The sequence below is a fragment of the Stegodyphus dumicola genome, chromosome 4, assembly GCF_044657685.1.
Source record: "Stegodyphus dumicola isolate Sdum_Otavi_A_Nest chromosome 4, ASM4465768v1".
Classification (NCBI taxonomy): domain Eukaryota; kingdom Metazoa; phylum Arthropoda; class Arachnida; order Araneae; family Eresidae; genus Stegodyphus; species Stegodyphus dumicola.
The window spans coordinates 76,605,587-76,625,290 of NC_140771.1; the positions used below are offsets into that span (position 1 = coordinate 76,605,587).

The 19,704-nt window shown below is 30.2% G+C and overlaps 1 protein-coding gene across 2 annotated transcripts in view; it reads left to right on the forward strand.

The window, feature by feature from the left end:
• Nucleotides 1-19,704, forward strand: part of emb (exportin-1 emb) — a 113,236-nt gene that overhangs the window by 52,393 nt on the left and 41,139 nt on the right. For both annotated transcript variants that reach the window (XM_085815108.1, XM_085815107.1), the window contains exons 16-25: nucleotides 530-607; nucleotides 923-1,079; nucleotides 1,168-1,247; nucleotides 1,910-1,993; nucleotides 2,075-2,209; nucleotides 12,005-12,109; nucleotides 14,588-14,773; nucleotides 14,953-15,078; nucleotides 18,053-18,124; nucleotides 18,387-18,462. In XM_085815108.1, the coding sequence (XP_085671234.1) occupies nucleotides 530-607; nucleotides 923-1,079; nucleotides 1,168-1,247; nucleotides 1,910-1,993; nucleotides 2,075-2,209; nucleotides 12,005-12,109; nucleotides 14,588-14,773; nucleotides 14,953-15,078; nucleotides 18,053-18,124; nucleotides 18,387-18,462 (1,099 nt within the window). The remainder of the gene's footprint in view (nucleotides 1-529; nucleotides 608-922; nucleotides 1,080-1,167; nucleotides 1,248-1,909; nucleotides 1,994-2,074; nucleotides 2,210-12,004; nucleotides 12,110-14,587; nucleotides 14,774-14,952; nucleotides 15,079-18,052; nucleotides 18,125-18,386; nucleotides 18,463-19,704) is intronic.

A 19,704-nucleotide genomic window follows, 5' to 3' on the forward strand; every position in this document is an offset into this window, starting at 1 on the left:
AGTGAAATCCGCAATTACTTAGTTGCCAACCCAATAGTATTATATATTTATGTATGCATGTCGTACATATTACATATATACAGGATTTAAAAATGATTTATTTGTAAATGCAGTGTTATTTATTAAAGATTATTGCAGCTTTTCATAGCTATTAAAATTTTTGTGTATGTGTGTACAGCTGATCCATAATTAGGAATTTGGGTATCAATACCCTCAGCAGTTGCTAATATGTTATCAACTTTATTAAGTTTTTCGAGTCAGAAGTTTGACTTCCTTTAAAACTTAATTATCCTGTTAAACATGTTTCTTATTTATAACTTAAATTTATAAATATTTTGGTTAATAATATTAAATAAAAATAAACTAACCAAGCATAATTTTAAATTCATGATAAAATAGGTTGAAGTAATGGACTATTCAATAAATATATGGGTTCTATTTTAAAATAAATATTCATGCAATGTGTTTTAAAGTATATTCATGATTCTGAATTCACACATAAATAAACTCTGTATATATAATTCTGTAGTTATGCTGGGCCATTGGATCTATAAGTGGAGCAATGCATGAAGAAGATGAGAAGAGATTTCTGGTCACTGTTATAAAGGTAATCATGTTTTTAATACCACTATTTTTAGGTAGCTGATATGCATTTTAAAAAATGTGCAGTTTTCTTATAGTGTTTTTCTAAAAGTTTTTAAACATTTTGCTAGTTCCCCCCCCCCCTCAATGAGTAAATGCTAATAAAAATTTTAAATTTTGTTATAGAAATTAGTGTTATATATTTATTAAATTTATATAAGATATTAAATGAATTAACCAGTTAATGATGTTTAATGACATTGAATATTTTGTGCTTTTAATACTGAAAGGTGTGTGTAATAATTTTTATTTTTAAATTGCATAAATTTGTCATTTTCAGGATTTACTAGGTTTATGCGAGCAAAAGCGTGGGAAGGACAACAAAGCTATAATTGCTTCTAACATCATGTATGTTGTGGGCCAGTATCCTCGTTTCTTAAGGGCGCATTGGAAATTTTTGAAGACTGTTGTGAATAAACTTTTTGAATTCATGCATGGTCAGTATTTTTTGTATATTTGAAGAACGTAACTTATTGTTAAAGCACGCATACCTTTTATTAAAAAATTTTATGTTAACATTGATAGAAACACATGATGGAGTTCAAGATATGGCCTGTGATACTTTTATTAAAATCTCTCAGAAATGTCGTCGACATTTTGTTCAGGTAAGTGCTATAAATGCAGTTGATTTAATTTTTTCTATGTAATTTCATTTTAGTGTGTAATAACCAATTATGGGCCTTAAATTTGAATAATTTTAAGTTATGATATTATGAATAATATTAAATAAATCTTAATGATGTAATAAATTTAATACTCATATCTTAGAGATTTAAATTTTGTATAGCAAAGCAATTTCTTAAAAGTAACATGATTCATTAAAATTTGAGGTTTTAAAAGTGGAGCATGATATTAAGTAGTAACTTATTTAAGGATATTGTGCTGTGAAGTGGTTAAACTATAAATTACTTGTAATAATGTAACCTCACACTTGCATACCTGTAAATGTTTTCTATTTAATGCATTCCCCCCCAGAAAAACTGAGTAACATTTATTATATTCAATTACATTATCTTAATTAACTGTTAATCATTTCATGTAAGGATTATTGGTTATTATTAATTGATAATTTTCTTTGTTTCAATAGATCAGTATACAATTAAATGTTTTTAACATTAACTAGGGGTTTAAAGTGATAATTATTTAATGCAAGCATTTTTAATGTGGGCCATAGTTTTGTATCCTCCCCCTTTGATGTAGTGTAGCTAATCTTGTATTTAGCATGTGGACTATTCTACCTTGTATTAATTTGGATTTTTAAATATAGGTTCAAGTTGGGGAAGTAATGCCTTTTATTGAGGAAATTCTGAATAATATCAACACAATTATTTGTGATCTACAGCCACAACAAGTAAATATCTTTTCAATTTATTTTATTTCTTAATAACTACTCTACATCTGCCTGTTTGTTTATTATAACTTTTCTTTTCAGGTTCATACATTTTATGAGGCTGTTGGTTTTATGATAGGTGCACAGACTGATCAAGCTGTGCAAGAACATCTAATTGAAAAATACATGTCACTTCCTAATGAGGTTTGGGATGCCATAATTCAGCAAGCAACAAAAGTAAGTGATTAAATTTGAATATGTAATACTATGGGCAATAGTATTAATGATGATTTATTTAAGTAAAAAAATCATTGAATACTTAATACAGTGTTGTACTAGGGTGCGAAGTCTGTTATTAATGTTACACTATTAATCATTATTAATAAATTACATTTATAATTATTTATAAATGTTAAGTGTAAAATAGTTAAGAGTTCAGAGTTTTAATAATTATTTTAATATTCACATTAAGTAATGTTTTGGGTTTTCTGTTTCAAAAGTATCATTTATGTTAAAAATGTTTTCAGGATGTACTGCATTTTTTAATTTCTTGCAACAAAAATCATTTTAGTCATTACAATTATTTGTATACTTCAATGTATTTTTGCTAATTCAGAAATATATTTTTGAGAAATTCCAAGATTATTCATGCATGCATTATAGAATACAAAATTTCCCAATCAGTTATGTTTTGAAATTAAATTTTTCATGTTTACTAAAATTTTAAGATTAGATAAATGCAAAATTTTGTTGAATCATTGAAAGTAAGTTTTACTAGAAAGAAATGCAAGATAGTTTTGAATCTTGATAAAGGCATGTAAAATATTGTTACAAAATGTGCAGCTACGATAAGATAGCTTCCCCGCAAGGTGGGTTTAGGGTTGCCAAAAAATGGCAGGAAAAGGCAGGATTGCCATATTTGGCACAAAACCACCCATTTGGCAATAACATTGTCAATATGTGTCTGACAGATGGAGAACCTTCTAGAACGAATTCTTACCGCTTTGGCCCAGAATGTTCTCGAAGGCAGGCCAAAAGCTATATAAAGCCTGCCTGTGCACGGAGTAGCAGTCTAGTGAGTTGATTATCATGTGTATCACGAGTTAGTGCATTGTTAAGGCTATCGAGTGTATCGTAGGTTGTAGCATGGAGAGTCTCGAGAGTACGTCGAGTAACAAGAACGATTGAACCAAGTCAGGAGCTGTAGTCTAGTGCTTTGCCGTGAAGCTGTCTTCACCATTATAACCGGAAGGCAGTGTTGCTGATTGTGTTTGTCATAGTTATTCAACGACTGTAAACATGTTTTTGGATATGTCCTCACTAACACTGGCTAATGAATTGTCTTTTCATTCTTCATCAAGTGTTGTCATCAATCACTCCAAATCCACGAACACGTACATAATGCAGCAATATAATGTAATCTCAGATCCATTGAAGTTTCTTGTTGTCAAACTTTGCAGTAATGAAAAACACTCTTTATGCGAAACAATTTTTTCTATTGAAATCTATTTTATCGATTTTCTATTGAAAAATATAATATGTTCCATTCCCATCCACCCCCAAAAAATCAAACAAATTAATAATGAAGTAATTTATCATTTATAATAAATCTCCTTTTTTTTTTTTTTTTTTTTGTTAAGAAAGGTGTTTAATGACATCTGTTTTTGCCAAAACTTCAAAATTTGGTGAAAATGAGATGCAGCATTATTGTTAGATAAAATTGTAGTATGCATAGCTACTGTCTTAGTATGATGCTTCTCAATATACATTGCAAAAGTTTACCATGTTTTCAACGTCTCCTTTACTTTATCGGAAGGTTGTTGCTTTGCTGAGTCTGTTATCTTTTTCCTTGACAGAATCTCCATAACCTCTTACTGTGATATTGAATGTAGCTCCAAAAGCTCTTTTTTATACTCAGCTGTAGGCCTGTGTTTTTCACTAGCTCATTGGTGTCATTGTGGTCCACATCTGGCCCCATAATCTTAGCCAATAAAAACAATACTTGAAGAGCACTTTTTAAAATTTTAAATGTCCTGATCATCCATGCACTGTAGTAAAAGAATGGTGTTGAGAGGCAGGAACTCGAATTCTAGGTGTGGATGATGTGCAGGAGCATTGTCCATAACAAACAGGGTACAGAGTGGCAAATTCATCTCAGAACAGATAATGATAAACAAAACAATTCTTTGACCCAATCTTTATAAAGTTCATATGTCACCCAAGCCTTTTTGTTGGGCCTCTATGACATTTAGCCTGCTTTTTGACTGCATACTTGCTAAAGGGTCATGGGTTCTCGAAATGGTAAGACTGGTTTTATCTGCTTGGATAATCTGGTATATGCAGGAATTATTAAAAACAGGTATAGAATTTTTTTTTATTTTTAACCATCATACTAGACTCCCCTTAACAATTGTAAAACTCTTTGGTACTATCAACAAATATAATTATTATAAGTTGTACAGTTGGACAAATCAAAATAAATGTAACATTATGTAGTATAATACAACTTGTATTACAGAATGTATCAATCATTAAAACATATAATTCTTGTTCAGGGTTCGTACAGTCCTTAAAAAATCATTTTAGTCATTACAATTGTCCTTAAATTTTTTGGAATTGATTTTTGGTCCTTAAAAGTCCTTAACTTTGGCCAAAATCAGCAGAAGGTCCTTAATTTTAATCATCTGAAATTTCTGTCTGTTTTTATGACTGCCATTTTGAGTGTGAATTAGCATTTTAGAGGAATATTTTTGGCGTTTCACTGACATATATGGTTATCTTTTGAATGTGTTCATGGGTTATAATTTGTTTCTATTTCTAATAAAAATGATGGGATACTCGAGTTTCTAAGCAAGAAGTGAAATATAAGCATTTCGAAATTCCCTTTTTCTAATAAAGAACTCTTAAACAACTTTTCGTTTTTAGGGATGTGAATTCTTTTATTAAACAGCTCTAAATTTGGCGATTTTAGAATCAGTTTCTATAGAAAATTTTTAATTCCGAGATCTGACAATTTTTTGACCAGTTTTTTTAAAGTATCATAACATTGATAAATTTCATTAAAATAATGGTAATATATTGAAATTATATATAAAAAATAACATTAAAGTAAAACATTCTATTTTTCGCTGTTATATTATAAAGTTTCATTTTGGCAACTTATACAATATTATGAATCTGATAAATAAGGCATATTGCTATAAAGCATAATTTACGAAACAGCTCTTAGCAAGAGCAAAATTAGTTATGCAATTAATTAAAAATGTCTTCTTTTTAATTTTTTCATAGTAAGTGTTTTTCCCATGCAATTGCAGGGTTCATAGCGGTCCTTACAAGTGCTTATAGTCCTTATATTTGAAAATAAAATATAAAGGCCCTTATAGGTGCTTACTTTTTCTTTAAAACCCTTATTTTTTGTTTTTAGTGCTTATTTCTTGCTTTTAGTGCTTTTCTTGCTTTTTTTTTTTTTAATCCTTTGTTTTTAATGAACGCGGTAGCAAAGCCGAAACTAAATAAACAACTTTTCTTCCTTATATGCAATGTCAGATGGTGAATCATACTCCCGAAAATTGCTTTTCCCCCCTTCCTCTGCATTAACGTAACCTATGGTGCGAGCAAGAGTACAGACAGGTGCACGTTGTTCTATTGGCCAAAGAATTGCGAAAACGTAGAAAATTCCGGTACATTCGGTATTCTTTTCCTCCCAACCAAATACTACACACGTTTGAATTTCTATCAAGATTTTAATAATTTGCATTCTCGTTTCCGCGTAGTCAGTTTTTATTCGTGTTTATTATGATCGTTATACTTATATTATGAGTAAATGTATGAATATTTATAATAATATAGTTGCAGTAACTGCTGAAGTATAGATAAACTACCAAAAATGGGTGTGTTTTTACACAGATTAGCTTTCTAAGGAATAATATTCGGAATGACTTAAATAAAAGGAAAGTAATTGAATATTCAAAATAATTTCATTTTCTTTTCCAATACATTATACAGTACGGAGGTTGGGAGTTTCTCCACAAAATCTATAATATTGAAGCAGCGGACTTTTTTTGTCACTGTCCAATCTGGATTGAATAGGACTAAAAGTTTTTGCGGTCTACCCAACCGAAGCGAAGATTGATTCTATTCCGGAAATTTAATACAGTCTGTTGAAAATTAGAATCAGAAACACCCCAGATTAGTAAGTCTCTTTTTTTTCCTTTATTTAGTTCTTTTTTCTCCGAATACCGGCAGGTGTTGATTCCGATTGCGCACATATGCACGTATTGCGCAATAACGTTTGCGGTATTTTGCATTGATAATTAATTTTGATGTTCAGTCTGAGATTTGTTTATGAACACTTAAAAGAGTTTTACTGTGCTTTCTAAGCAGAATATTTCTCAGTTCCGTTGGTTTTTATATGATGCACATATCGAAATGTCAAAATCATTTATTTAGCCTAAATTAAAATCTAAAGAACGGCTACAATCTCCCCCACTCCTCTTTTTACAGTTACTATCCGGAATATTCTGGAATTTCTGAGTATGCGGGTTAGTTAAGCTTTTACTATTAAAGGATGACTGCATGAAGCAATTTCCCATCTTCTGATTTCAGAAATGTGCCTCTTTTTTACTTAAATTACTTTGTTTGGGATATATGTTAAGGGAAAACTGTTATGCAATGAAACTTTAGAAAATGTTCCGAATTTTGATTTAAGTTAAATTATTTAAATAATATGAGTGGAAAAATAAATTGTATTTATTATTAGGTGCCAAACGAATACAATTAATATGGCTTATTTATTTTCTATATTTTCAACTGAAATATCATCATTAAATTTTGTAATATAGTTTAGTTCTGCATAGTTTTTTTTTTTCTCTCATTGTAAACTAATTCTGTAAATTGAACTGTCATTTAAAAATTTAAAAAAAAAAAAAAAAAAAAAAAAAAAAAAAATTAATTGTTTTCCATTGCTCATTCTCTTAATATTGCATTGCTCATACTTTAAATTACAAGTCTAATTTATCTTTTAAGGTTATGCAGTTGTGTATAATGTAATTAGACAGGTACTTATTTTTTCCTTAAAATGTGCTTGAAAAGTGCTTATAGGTGCTTATTCTTTTAACTAAAATGTGGCTATGAACCCTGAATTGTCTCGGAATATTCAAAATTCTCAGAATATGCGTCAGTTTTCTCTATAAAATTAATTTTACACTTTTCCCTCCTTCTTTTTTTTTTTTTTTTTTTTTTTTTTTTTTTTTTTTTTTTTCAAAATATTTCTGATTTTTTGCTGTTACAGAATTCATAGAGATAATTTTTCTTTAGTATTTTAGACATTGCAGCTTGGAAAGTTTAGAAAGGTTTGAAGTCAAGATATATAGACCCACGATTCTAGAAGATTCGAGAAATATGTGACAAAATGAAAAATGTCTCCATGATATCGACACATAATGGATGTATTTTACAGAAAGTTTGCGATGAATTTCTTACCTTTTGGAGAGTTTATGGAAGAGAAATGAAAACATAATATTTGAATGTTTTACTTCTGATACTACAGTCTTTTTCTGGAAGAACAATGAAAACATAATATTTGAATGTTTTACTCCTGATACTAGAATCTTTTTCTTAGCATGTTTATCTTCCCTTTATTTTCTCTACCTTTCACTAGACACAAGCATCAAAAATATCAAAAATGCTTCTAATCTTATCACTGGGCAGGCATCATAGAAAAGGATTTTTTTATTAATAAAGAAATTGAAAACTTACAATTTAAAACATTCATCTAATATGCCGTAATGCATCATACACAGAGCTGGCACTAGGCATTTTCCTACCTGATGCAATCTCTGTGGATCCTAAATTCTAAACGTTTTGCTATTTCTAGATTTTATTGTTCGGTGTGTCACTAAATTCTAAAAATTCTGCCACACCAGCTTTGTAACCGGGCTTTACCATATATATTTCATATTTCTTCTGAATGTTCATATTACTAAAGAAATAGAATTAGCCACTTTTTCTATACATTCTAAATGCATATAGTGTTTTTTTGAATAACAGAAATAATTAGATCCAAAAATTCTAAAATGTAAAGGAACTGTGTTGAAGAAAGAAACTGAATACATAAAGAAAATTACTCCTCAAAGATATGTGCAGTTATTATTATGTAACTTACCCAATTGTTTATAATTTCAGCCTTTCAGTTTATGATTCAGTCGGGGGTTTGGGACTTTAACCAGATCAAGTAAACCCTCATAGGTACCTTGTGGAGATGTTGACAAGTTAGAAGATAAGCACGCAGAAACTAGAGAGAGCATTGGTTTGCATGTTGAGACAACTCTCTAATTGTTAGAAAAGATGCTTAAAGAGAAGGAAATCTATATAAACTAGCTAAAATGTTTGGCTTTAAACTAAAATGAAGTATAAATATTTTGTTGAGTGTTGTTACAAAACATAAATGTTTTGTAGCTTTTAATGTGTATCCCAATAGCATTTAAGAATCAATGTCATAAATTACATGTATTTTAAACTGTGAAATTTTATTAGATTTTGATTTTAATAGGCCTTTTTTTTAACAATAAAAAATTTAATAGTGGCCATGTAAATCCATAATGACTAAGGTTATCTAATTACCTAATTTAATTATTTATAACTAACTGCTTACCCTTAAAAGTTATCTCTACATATTAAAGCGAGTTATTGCCTTTCATTAACACTTACTGTAGTCACAAGATAAAACACAAAAATTTAAAAATTCAAGTAAAACTTATTTGTTGCATCATTCTTTGCATCTAGTGAAACTTAAAAATAATACAAAACAATTTATCATCTCTGGTACTTTAATCGCTTATTGGAACATTAAAGTATATTAACTGGGCTACAATCCCCTGGAACTCTACACAAAGCTGTGACACTAACTGCATCAAACAGAGCCTGACTAAGTTTCAAATTTTGCCAACTGTGTCTACATCAGACCTTTCAGGTTTGTTCTAATAAGCAGGTCTCTCTCTAGACAAGCAACAGTGGTGATAACATTCATTCTCTTGTTATGAATCATGCTGATTATAATCTTACTTCACATTTTAACCTATACCATTTGACATAAAATCTACCTGCTATTTACTAAACCTCTAGACTGACTAAGTATGTAACAAAATGAGACATAAAAAAATTAACATAAAGCTAACTATTAGTAAAACGTAAGTAAATGTCATCTTTCAAATATGTCCAACTATTATAAGTGTAAAATATTTAATCCTACTTGATAAATTGTATAAAGTTTATTTTATTCTCAAACTTATTAATCATTATGTTAATTAATTCATGTTTAGTAATAATGCATACTACTCAGGGATCTATTTTATTTTTAGAATGGTATTACAAAAGTGAAATTCAGGCATAGAATAGTATTTTTAATTGAATTTATTCAGTTCACATTTGCTCATAGGTCCTTAGTTTTTTCATTAATGGTCCTTAAAAGTACTTTATTTCTGTGTACAGAAATGTGTACGAACCCTGTTTTCATTATGTAAATGTGTCATTTGATAATAAATTCCATAAAATTCTTAATAGTAAACCCTTTCTATTATAACAAAAGAGCAACTTAATTACAGCTATAATAATGCTTTCATTTTTATATTGATTTAATGTCCTTACCAAGTCCAGTTTGTTACATAATTTTTTTTAATTAACACCTCTTGCTTATAGAAAAACAAAAATAGCTTAATCCATTAATTTCTGTTATGGTTAAAGTCATATATTCAACATTTATTATGACATTAATTTTCCTGTTATGTCACCAGAAAAATAAGTTCATAAATTAAATGCCTTTTATTTCTATAAAACAGTTATCTGCCATAATCAGTCCTTTTGATTAGTAAATTAATTAGAGTTTTCAGGCATAAGTAATTTTTTTCTAAACCGGAATGCTGAACATCCATACACAATTTATATTTGCTATTCGTAATTGTACAATTTATACATTCAGGATTATTTCTGCAATCCCAGTGATTGTCCTTTTTTTGAACATTTAGTGCATATAAATTCTTTTACACTTTTTTATGAAAATGGTAAAATTCTTGACACTTAAAACACCTCACTGTATTGAGGTATTTTCTGACTGATATTCAATACCATTTCAAATTTATTTTGGCTTGAGTAATAGTTGTCTTAAATTTATTGGATTAGATATTTGCAACCCAGGGAACCATTGTATTTTTGGCCTTAATTGAAAATAATAAATCCATGCTTCTTGAAAAATATGATTTTGCTGCCTTATGGCCTTTCTAAATTTCATCTCTCTTTAATTCTCCATCAGTATCATACAAGATTACCTTGGGCCTTTACCTTATTGGAGATTTCAGTTGAATCTCATCCTTTCACGTAGGATCAACTTTTATCTCATCCTCTAAAACAGTAATATAATCTTTATTTAGACATTTAAGCACTTATCTCATCCTCTTAAACAGTAATTTCATCTTTATTTAGACATTTAAGCACAATACCACCATTATTAATTTTATGAACACTTAACTCCTTTTTTTTAATTTAACAGGATTAATTGTGTCGACTGTTTTTATTTATTCTGACGATGTTTCTTTTTTATATTTGGATATAGAACAACAACATGATCCTTTTTCCTCTATGTTTTATCTTGTCTGTAAAACCTTCTTATCAAGAATCTTCTATTCCTTAACAATGTCCACAAAAGATTTTTGTAGTATTTTTGTTCTGGTTGTTTAGCTTTACATTCTTCTAGTTTACCTTTCAACATCAGGATCTCCTAAGCTTGAGATATAATAAAACTAAATAACCCACGTTTAAAAAATCTTTCTTCTCAAGGGCAGTCACCCTAGATGATTCTTCAAGGGAAGTCATCTGTAACTCACTTTAATAGACGATGCTTGAAATATTGAGCATCATCTATAAAGTCACTTTTAATGACTGTTTCCGTTTGAACTCCTGAGTTCATATTAAAACAAACCAGGACCCTGACGTTTCCCAGGATTGACATGGAGTTTGGTGTTAGCTCCTTCCCTTGGGAGGAGGAGGCCGTTACCATGACAAGGTCCCAAACTTTGGGGAGTTCCCAGTGTTGATCAATAAAAGGTTTAAAGCTGTCAGTTGGATTTTAAACCAATAAACACTTGATCCCCTTCTGTGAATCTGAATGGTAAATGTTCAGCAGTTTAATATTCAAATCGCTACTTGAACAAAACAGCAGCATGATATCGTCTTTCACTGTTTTGTGACCAACAGTGCTTTCTCTGCTGTAATATCTCTTCATTTTAGCATCTTTTTCCAGAAGAGATTTTTGTCATTACAATTAAAAACCAGCTGTGGCAAATAGCCCTCAGAATTGGTAATTTTTCTTCTGGCATTTTCTTTGGAAACAAATGTGTAAGCATGCAAAAAAAAAAAAAAAAAAAAAAAAAAAAAAACTTACAATAATGCATCTGAATACAACTTCTCAAGCAACAGGAAGATGCTAGCTAAATAAATGCAGGATCGTTAAGCGAGATGAAAGCAGGATCCTGCATGTGACATCAGGTCACTCATCAGTCATTCTTTGAAATATTGCTCATTGTTCAAATCAGAGTCATTAAATGAGGTTTAACTGTATAATAATAATTTTTTAAATAATAATATACATTTTTAGCTTATATAATAAAGTTAAATGTCTTTTGATTTTAGTGTATGTTTTAAAAGAATTATGTCATTCTTTGATCCTACTGGAGGAAGAGGTCCAATTTTATTTCATTAATGTTTTGTTAGAGATCCCCATATCTAATAATATTAGGACATGTGGCTGATGAGTGCAAAGTATGCTATCAACAGTATTTTGTAAAGCAGTCAAAATGTTTGTGTATACATAGTAACATACAGTGTAACAGTTATCCATGCTGATTATCAATTATCTGAATTAGATGTTCTTTAAGGCTAATTAAATTGCACTTGTTAATTTTATATGATGATAATTTATTTACATGTTTGTTGTATTAAAAATATGGTTTGCTCTTGTTGATAATTTATTTAATTATATAGTCTGTTGACGTGCTGAAAGATCCTGATGCAGTGAAACAGCTTGGAAACATTTTGAAAACAAATGTGAGGGCTTGCAAAGCATTGGCACATCCATATGTACTGCAGGTAATTTTTTTGTCGTTATTTTTATTTCAGTATTGAGGATTTAAAATGTATATTTTTCTAAAATATCGATTCATCATTGAATTGATTGTATTATGCAGGGTATTTAAAAAATGATTATGTATGAAGTTAATTTATGCAGTAATAAATGCTATGCTGTGTACTCTGGAATTTTTTTTTTTTTTTTTTTTTCAATTAATAGCTAATATTGATTCCGAGAAGCATTAAAATGCTTATATGTCTGCACCATATCAGTATGATCCCCATCAAAACAGCATTCATCCCTTAACTCACTTAAAAGCTAAAACATAATATGCTTAAATATTTGCAGTTACTGCATTAATTCTTATCTTCAGATGTCTATATTCTGAATCATTTATTGTAGATCAGCATTTTCATGTGATCCCTAAAGAATAAATTCAGTGAGAGGTGATGTCTTTAAATCAATAAATGAGTTAGTGCACAGTTGTCAAAACTTATGCAGTCCTACTTTTTAATGTCCTTATTTGGCAAAGTAATTAAATCACTATGTAGATATGCTTTACTATTAACAGAGTGGGATTATGGCTGTTTTGGTTCCAGGGCATGGAAATTCCTAATTTTCGTGAAAACTGCCCCCCCCTTTTTTTTTTAATTTTTATTAATGAAATTTAACATTAAAGTTTGAACTAAATGAATTGCGCTATCACCCCTAGTAATGCCTTTTTATATACTACTTAGACCTCAGACTACCTTAGACTACCTGGCAGCCGTACTAATGTATAAACTAGGGCTGCTGTCTGTATTTCTTAAAGTTGAGTTCTGCAGTTTTTAGTGTGTAAATTTTTCAAAATTTCATCCTCAGTATTGCAAGGCTAGTATGCAAGGCAAGAGTGAGAAATAGTATATAATCATGTATTGGATGGGTGTTAGCAATTAGGCTCTGCCTATTAGTTTTTTGGGCCCACCAGCGGCCGAGCGGTAAAGTCGCTGAACACTGGTAGTTCGGTCCGAGGTTCGAATCCCGTGAACTAGCTGGCTGCATGGGCGTTTTAGGGGTTTTCCCCATGTGTAAGGTGTATACGAGCCAGTTTCCCTTAGAAAGTCCTCCACGAAGGCATCTCTCCTCTTAGGCAGATAGCCCTAGTTAGTGTGCTTTGCCATAATTAAATACACACACCTATTAGATTTTAAACTTCAAATGATTCTTCGAATTCTTTGATGCATGTATTACTTAAATTTTAGTAATTTATTCTGTTGTAATGATGACAGCCAGTTAATTAAATTTTTGGGTACAAATGCTGATAAAATTTTTATACTCTTAATTAATTTTCATTAATTTATCAAATAATGTATTTGGGGGGAGTATATTTAAAGCTTGGAACTGTAGTGCTTTTAGGTTGTATAAATTAAAGTGAGTGCTTTTTTATTTTGTTTATTTATAAATATGTTGTAGTTTAAGTATGTCAAATATTGCTGTTTTTTTGTGCTCTGAATTTCCTTATAATATGTATTAAACCTGTTTCTAATTTTCATGTGATTAATTGATTAAAAAGTAATGAAAATTGGGTTATTGTTTGATTAGCATATTAAATATTTGTTTTTAAAAAAAGTTTTCTTACACTTTTTATTTATTACTGAATTTTAGTGTTTAGCTGCCATTGCTACATTTACATCACTTTTTATACATGTTGGAGTTGTTTTGCATATATAATGAATTTATACTTTAACTTTGTGTGTTAGGTTTTAATGGTATAATACCATAGAATTTCATCTGACTTTGGAGAAGAAAATATAATAGTTATAGGATTTTTAGGAGGTTTAATTTTATCAAGTCATAGAAAAATGTTTTCTTTTGTACTTAATTAGGAAAAATTAGCAGTGCTACATTCAAAATTCTTACCAAATTAACTTTATAATCACATTTAGAAGAATTATGAAAAGTGTTGGGAAGCAAGAGTTTTTTTTTTGGGGGGGAAGAGAGGTGAAACTATGTATTTATAATTTAAGAAATATCTTCTCAATTTTTAACTCTTCTCAATATTTTAATTGCATCCTTTACTCATTAGATAGATACTTGAGGTTTATTGGTGCCTAAAGTAGCAGAATACCAGTTGTTCATTCCATGCTCTATTTATTCATGTGAAATTGGTTGATTTGTAGTATAAAATAAGAGAAAGTTTCATTTAAAAAGCTCCCTATAAAGGCATTTGTTCTGTAGCAGATATTATTTGCTTTGTCGTAAGTTAATCTATTTATTACATTTAAAATGTTGCAGAGGATAGAAAGATTAGTAGATGGCGTCATATGTTTCTTTTGATTTACCATTGTTAGATAATGTACTTTGAAAATAGCTAAATATAAAATTTTTATAATAATTTTGAGATTTTAAACGAATCTTTTTATATTTTAGAATTTATCGGAATATATGTAAATGTAAAAAAACTCTGTTTGTATCATTAAATTTTAGTATTACTTGATGATAATAAAAATTATTTTTAGCTTGGTCGCATCTACCTGGATATGCTGAATGTGTATAAAGTCATGAGTGAAAACATCAGTTCGGCTATTGCTGTGGTTGGTGAAAGTGTCACAAAACAACCTTTGATACGAAGCATGAGAACAGTAAAAAAGGAGACACTGAAGCTGATATCAGGCTGGGTCAGCCGATCGACTGATCCTCAGATGGTATGTAGCTTTCTGGTTTTTGTTATGAAAGATTCAAAAATTCATATTCTTTTACGTGCCTGGTGAAGTGAATCCTCCTTATATTAAATACACATTGATTTCAAATATTTTGTCTGTTTTTTTATAAAAAGTATTTGTAATTATAAAAATAGCTAATATGAATTTTATTTTAAATATAGGTGTTGGATAATTTCATACCACCTCTGCTTGATGCAGTGTTACTGGATTATCAGCGGTGTTCAGTACCTTCAGCACGAGAGCCAGAAGTTTTATCCACAATGGCTACAATTGTGAATCGACTGGAGGTAAGTTTAAGACAATATGTGTTACAGATATTGCACATGTAAGTTGGTGACATAAATTAGCAGTGCAGTTATTTTTTGTCTTTTATCTTTTTATATCTCTCTTGATTTTATTCATTAAGTGTGCTGGAATTTTGAATTTGTCCAGGATTAAATTTCCATTGGCCTTTTTATATCCATTGGAGATTATTTTCTACCATTTTATTGGAATTCTGCATTTGTATCAGATTTATTGTTTTACATATTATCTACCACATACAGATATTTTTATTTTGTTGCTCATACTGTATGCTTTCAAAATTTTTCATTCAACCTCTAATTTTCTATTTGATAGCATTCTAATTCTGTGCTTCAGAAAAATTGGTATGTATTTGAAGTAAATGGTGAAACAGCTACTTTTATGATATTAGCAGGTGATGTTTTATATGTCATTTCAGAAGATGAAAAGATTTATCTTAGACCAAGGAGTTAGAAACTCTCAAAAAGTCTTGTTTTGTACAGAAATGGGGAGGGGAAGACTGATTTTGGGATGACGTAAGATTAAAAGAAAGTGGAAAATAGAAATGCCTAGTATTGATAAAATCTGTTTTAGTTTGCTACTATAAACTGTTGAAAGAGAATTTTATTATATGAATGTTATGATGACAGAATATAGAACATCGATGGCATAGACTGTACGAAGACTGAAAAATAATTAATCCTCATTAAACAAAAACATTTGTGAAGTTTTGGGATTATAAAATCTCTCCTGAGATTCTGTTAGTAAAGATTTCAGTAATAATTTATTGAATAGCAGATAGCTTACCATTCAGTGAACTGATCCCATCTTGCTATAAGTTCCTGTGTGTTAATTATGCATATTCCAGATTCTAAGCTGAACTTTCAGGTGTTGGGAAAGAAAAGTATATAACTAGGCAGACAAACCCAACCAGGATAATGGTTAGCGACGCTGATTGCCATACCGAAAGGCCTGAGTTTGAATCCTGGAGAAGGCATGGATGTTTATAAATATATAGTGTCTGTGTGCACTGTAAATATGCGGCAAGCCAAAACCATCTAGAGAGGTTGATGGTAGGTAAAGAGGAGTGGGAGACCGTTGTACCCGTACCCTGAGATGCTCTCCTTCAAAATTGGAGTTGGAACTAAGCAAAGTTGTGCTGTCACCTATATTGTGCTCAAGGCTTCTGCCAACGACAGGGGCAATCTTGGGCCTTTGCCAATATAAATTTTGTGCGCTTGCATACTGGTATACTGATAATTCTAGAATTGTTACTTATCTTTTACTGACAGAAATTTTTGGGGGCTTGGAAAATTTTTTGGGGTATAGAAAAAAGATCTTATGGAATCATCCAAACTTTTCTTTTATGGGAGCATAATGTTGTATTAATCATAAGATGAAAAATGTTTTGAATTTTTTCATGTTACTTCATAATGACAAAATTTGAATCATTAAGCAATTATATCTGATCCTTTATCAGTAATATTCCTTCAATCAGTCTGACTGTATGGCTCTCTCTCTCTCTCTCTCTCTCTCTTTTTTTTTTTTTTTTTTAAATGTGTAATAAACATATGAGCCAACTTTCCTTGAAAAATCATCCACCCTCTTAAGTCCCTGTGAGTTTGGCAATAATCATATAAAATAGGCAGATATTTCAAACATTGTATTCTGCATTTCTATGCTAAAGTGCGGTTGGGTCATGAAATATGTTTTAAATGTTCGAAGGTTGATGTAACAGGTTTTTTTGATTTCTCTTGGGTAGTATTTGATAGTCATGTTCAAAACCACAGTATTTTGTTATTCTCTGCAGCAGTCTGTGCCATCATCTGAATTGTGCTAAATAAGAAGGTTACCACTTTCTTTCAAACCATTCATTAGCTCTAAATCTGATATTTTTTTAATTACAGTTTCATGGTATACCTTCTGAAACATAAGCTTCTTTGCATGAGAACTAAAATAAATTCAGTTTTTTGGCAAAATACCAAAAGCCTGCAAGTAGGGGATCATTTGTTTCGTTTCTGAGCTAATATAATATATTCATGATGCAAAATGCAATAAAAATTAAAATGAAATGAGCATATATTGCAAGACCTTTCTGCAATGAAAGGATTAACCCCCCCCCCAAAAAAAAGTAATGCAGAGTAAAAGAGTAAATCACAATAAATATATATTTACTGTGATTGCGAGAAGCTAAAGTAAAAGAAGCTAGAAATAAATTTTGAAAAAAAGGAGGGGGAGAGCATTAAAAAGAAAATACTATGAAATGAGAATCTAACCTTTCTTAACAGAATTCAGCTTTTAGATTTGCTCAATACTTGCAGTAATAAGGGTAATGGGCTGTATTTTTGACAGTGTATCGGTAGGTATTGTCTAGTAACCAGTACTAACAGTTTCAGTATTTCTCTTTTGTAGTAATTGTGTAATTGTGAATGAATAAGCAAAGCACTTGATTGTGATATTCTCTCTTGTCTCTTTTCCCCCAATTTTAAATATTTTATAGACTTAGGGAATGTTGAGGATCATGCGATCCAAATTTGAAATGTGAATCATGGAATATGCAGCAGTTTTATAAAAGCGTACTTATCATTCAACAGACTTTGTTATTGCAGAAGTTCCTTTCTAAATTTTTTTTAAAAAATAATAATCACAAATCAAATGTTTTAGTATTAAAACCTTCAAAGTATAGAAAGTGTCTCTCTGTTTTGTAAATAGCTAAAATGCTAGTTAATATTCATTTTTTAGCATCTTAGCTTGTTATTTATGGTTCAGCTAATAAGATTTACTTACAGTTAGATATGCTAAGTGGAACTCTGTCGGAGGACAAAAGATTATTCAAAAAAATGTAACGAAATATTAGAAATTGGCAAATATGTTTTTTTTATCGTGTCTTTGAATAGTACAATATATCCAATTGATTTGTGCATAAAAAATTTTTATCCATGTAACATATAAGTAATTTAAAATTATTTTGGTTTTCAGTCACATATAACTCCAGAAATCCCCAAAATATTTGATGCTGTTTTTGAATGCACCTTGGATATGATAAACAAGGTATGTATTTGCTTTCCTTTTTTATTTTAGAGTATGCCCCCCCCCCAAAAAAATAGAGCAGTGTGCTGTTTTCTAAAATCTATCCTAAGTGATTCAGTAGTAGTAATACTGCGTAGCAGTAGGCTATTTTTCTGGTATATTTCAACATTGTAAATGCTTCCATTGTTCCTTCATGAGTTTCTGTTATTTTCTTTGTCTGTGTGTGAAGGAGTTATAATATATTAGCATACTTTTTCACAATTGGAGTTACTTATTTTTTTAGGATTTTGAGGAGTTTCCAGAACATCGAACAAATTTCTTCCTTTTGTTACAAGCTGCAGTCACACACTGTTTTCCTGGTAAGTTAAATTTTTGATTTATAGAAAAATACATATTAGACTAAAATTTCAGCCTTTTTTATTGATTTTTGAAACTAATTTGTTATTTTAAATTGTTTTTTGAACTGTATAATATTTATTTTGCAACTCTATTATTGTTATTATTGAGCTGTAAAGTAAAATAATTACGATTAAATGGGGAAAAGAATTAATGAAAGAATATAGTAATGCAAAATGAAAATCCCCCATTAATTCAATATTTAATTTCTACTAATTCATATGTGTATCACTTTATAGTCTAGAATGAATTGAAATAAATTCATTAGTATGTGAAGTAAACAAACATCCCCCAAAATAGTATTTTCATTGAATTTGCAATGTGCAGTTAGCAGAAAAGTATATAAATTCAGAGCTGTTAATTCAAATTATGTCTACCGTAGGGTGTTTCCCTTCAAACAAATGCTAAATAAAGACAAGCAAAGTTGTGTAGATTGAGGAAACAACATTTAAAAACATCTTTTCCCCCCTTAATTTTACTAGACAAATACATTTTAAACTTGTTGGTGTTGTTAAATTTTTCTCGCATATCTGTGACTTCAGGAATCCTTAAATATAAAAAGTAAAAAATATAAAAAGTTTTGAGTCTCAAGATCTTACATTGAAAGTTAATGGAATATGAGAGTAACAGTAAAAGAAACGGAAGAAGTAGAAGGGACTTGCATGAGTGTTGCAGGATTAGATGCATTCTAGATTAGAAAAATTATTTTGTGTGTAGGCTATATGCCCACATAAGCTGCACCTCATTGCTGAAAGAATATATGTGAGGAAAATATATTTTAAATTTTATTAAAGTACATTAAATACAAGGTAACAAAAAAGTTCTTGCCATTTCTGATATGACATTGGAAGAGTTAACTCCAACATAGAAATAGTCACCAAAACTGGCCATGAAGTGGTTAGGATGGGAGTCCGGTCATTGACCAAGAATATAAAAGCATGTTGTATCAGTACTTCAAACATAACTCACACAACGACTAATTGAAATGGACGTGTCAAAGGCTCTAGTTCAGAGTTGTTTGCTGTATAATCTTAAAGTGGGCCTGTCAGCAGCAGAATCAAGTTGCCGAATTTGCCAGGCCTTTAGGGATGATGCAGTTAACAAACAAACCTCTAGGCAGTGGTTCCAGAAGTTCAGGTCAGGGGATATGTCTCTTAGTGATGCACCACGTAGTGGTCGGCCACAAGTGCTGAACGATGTGGTCC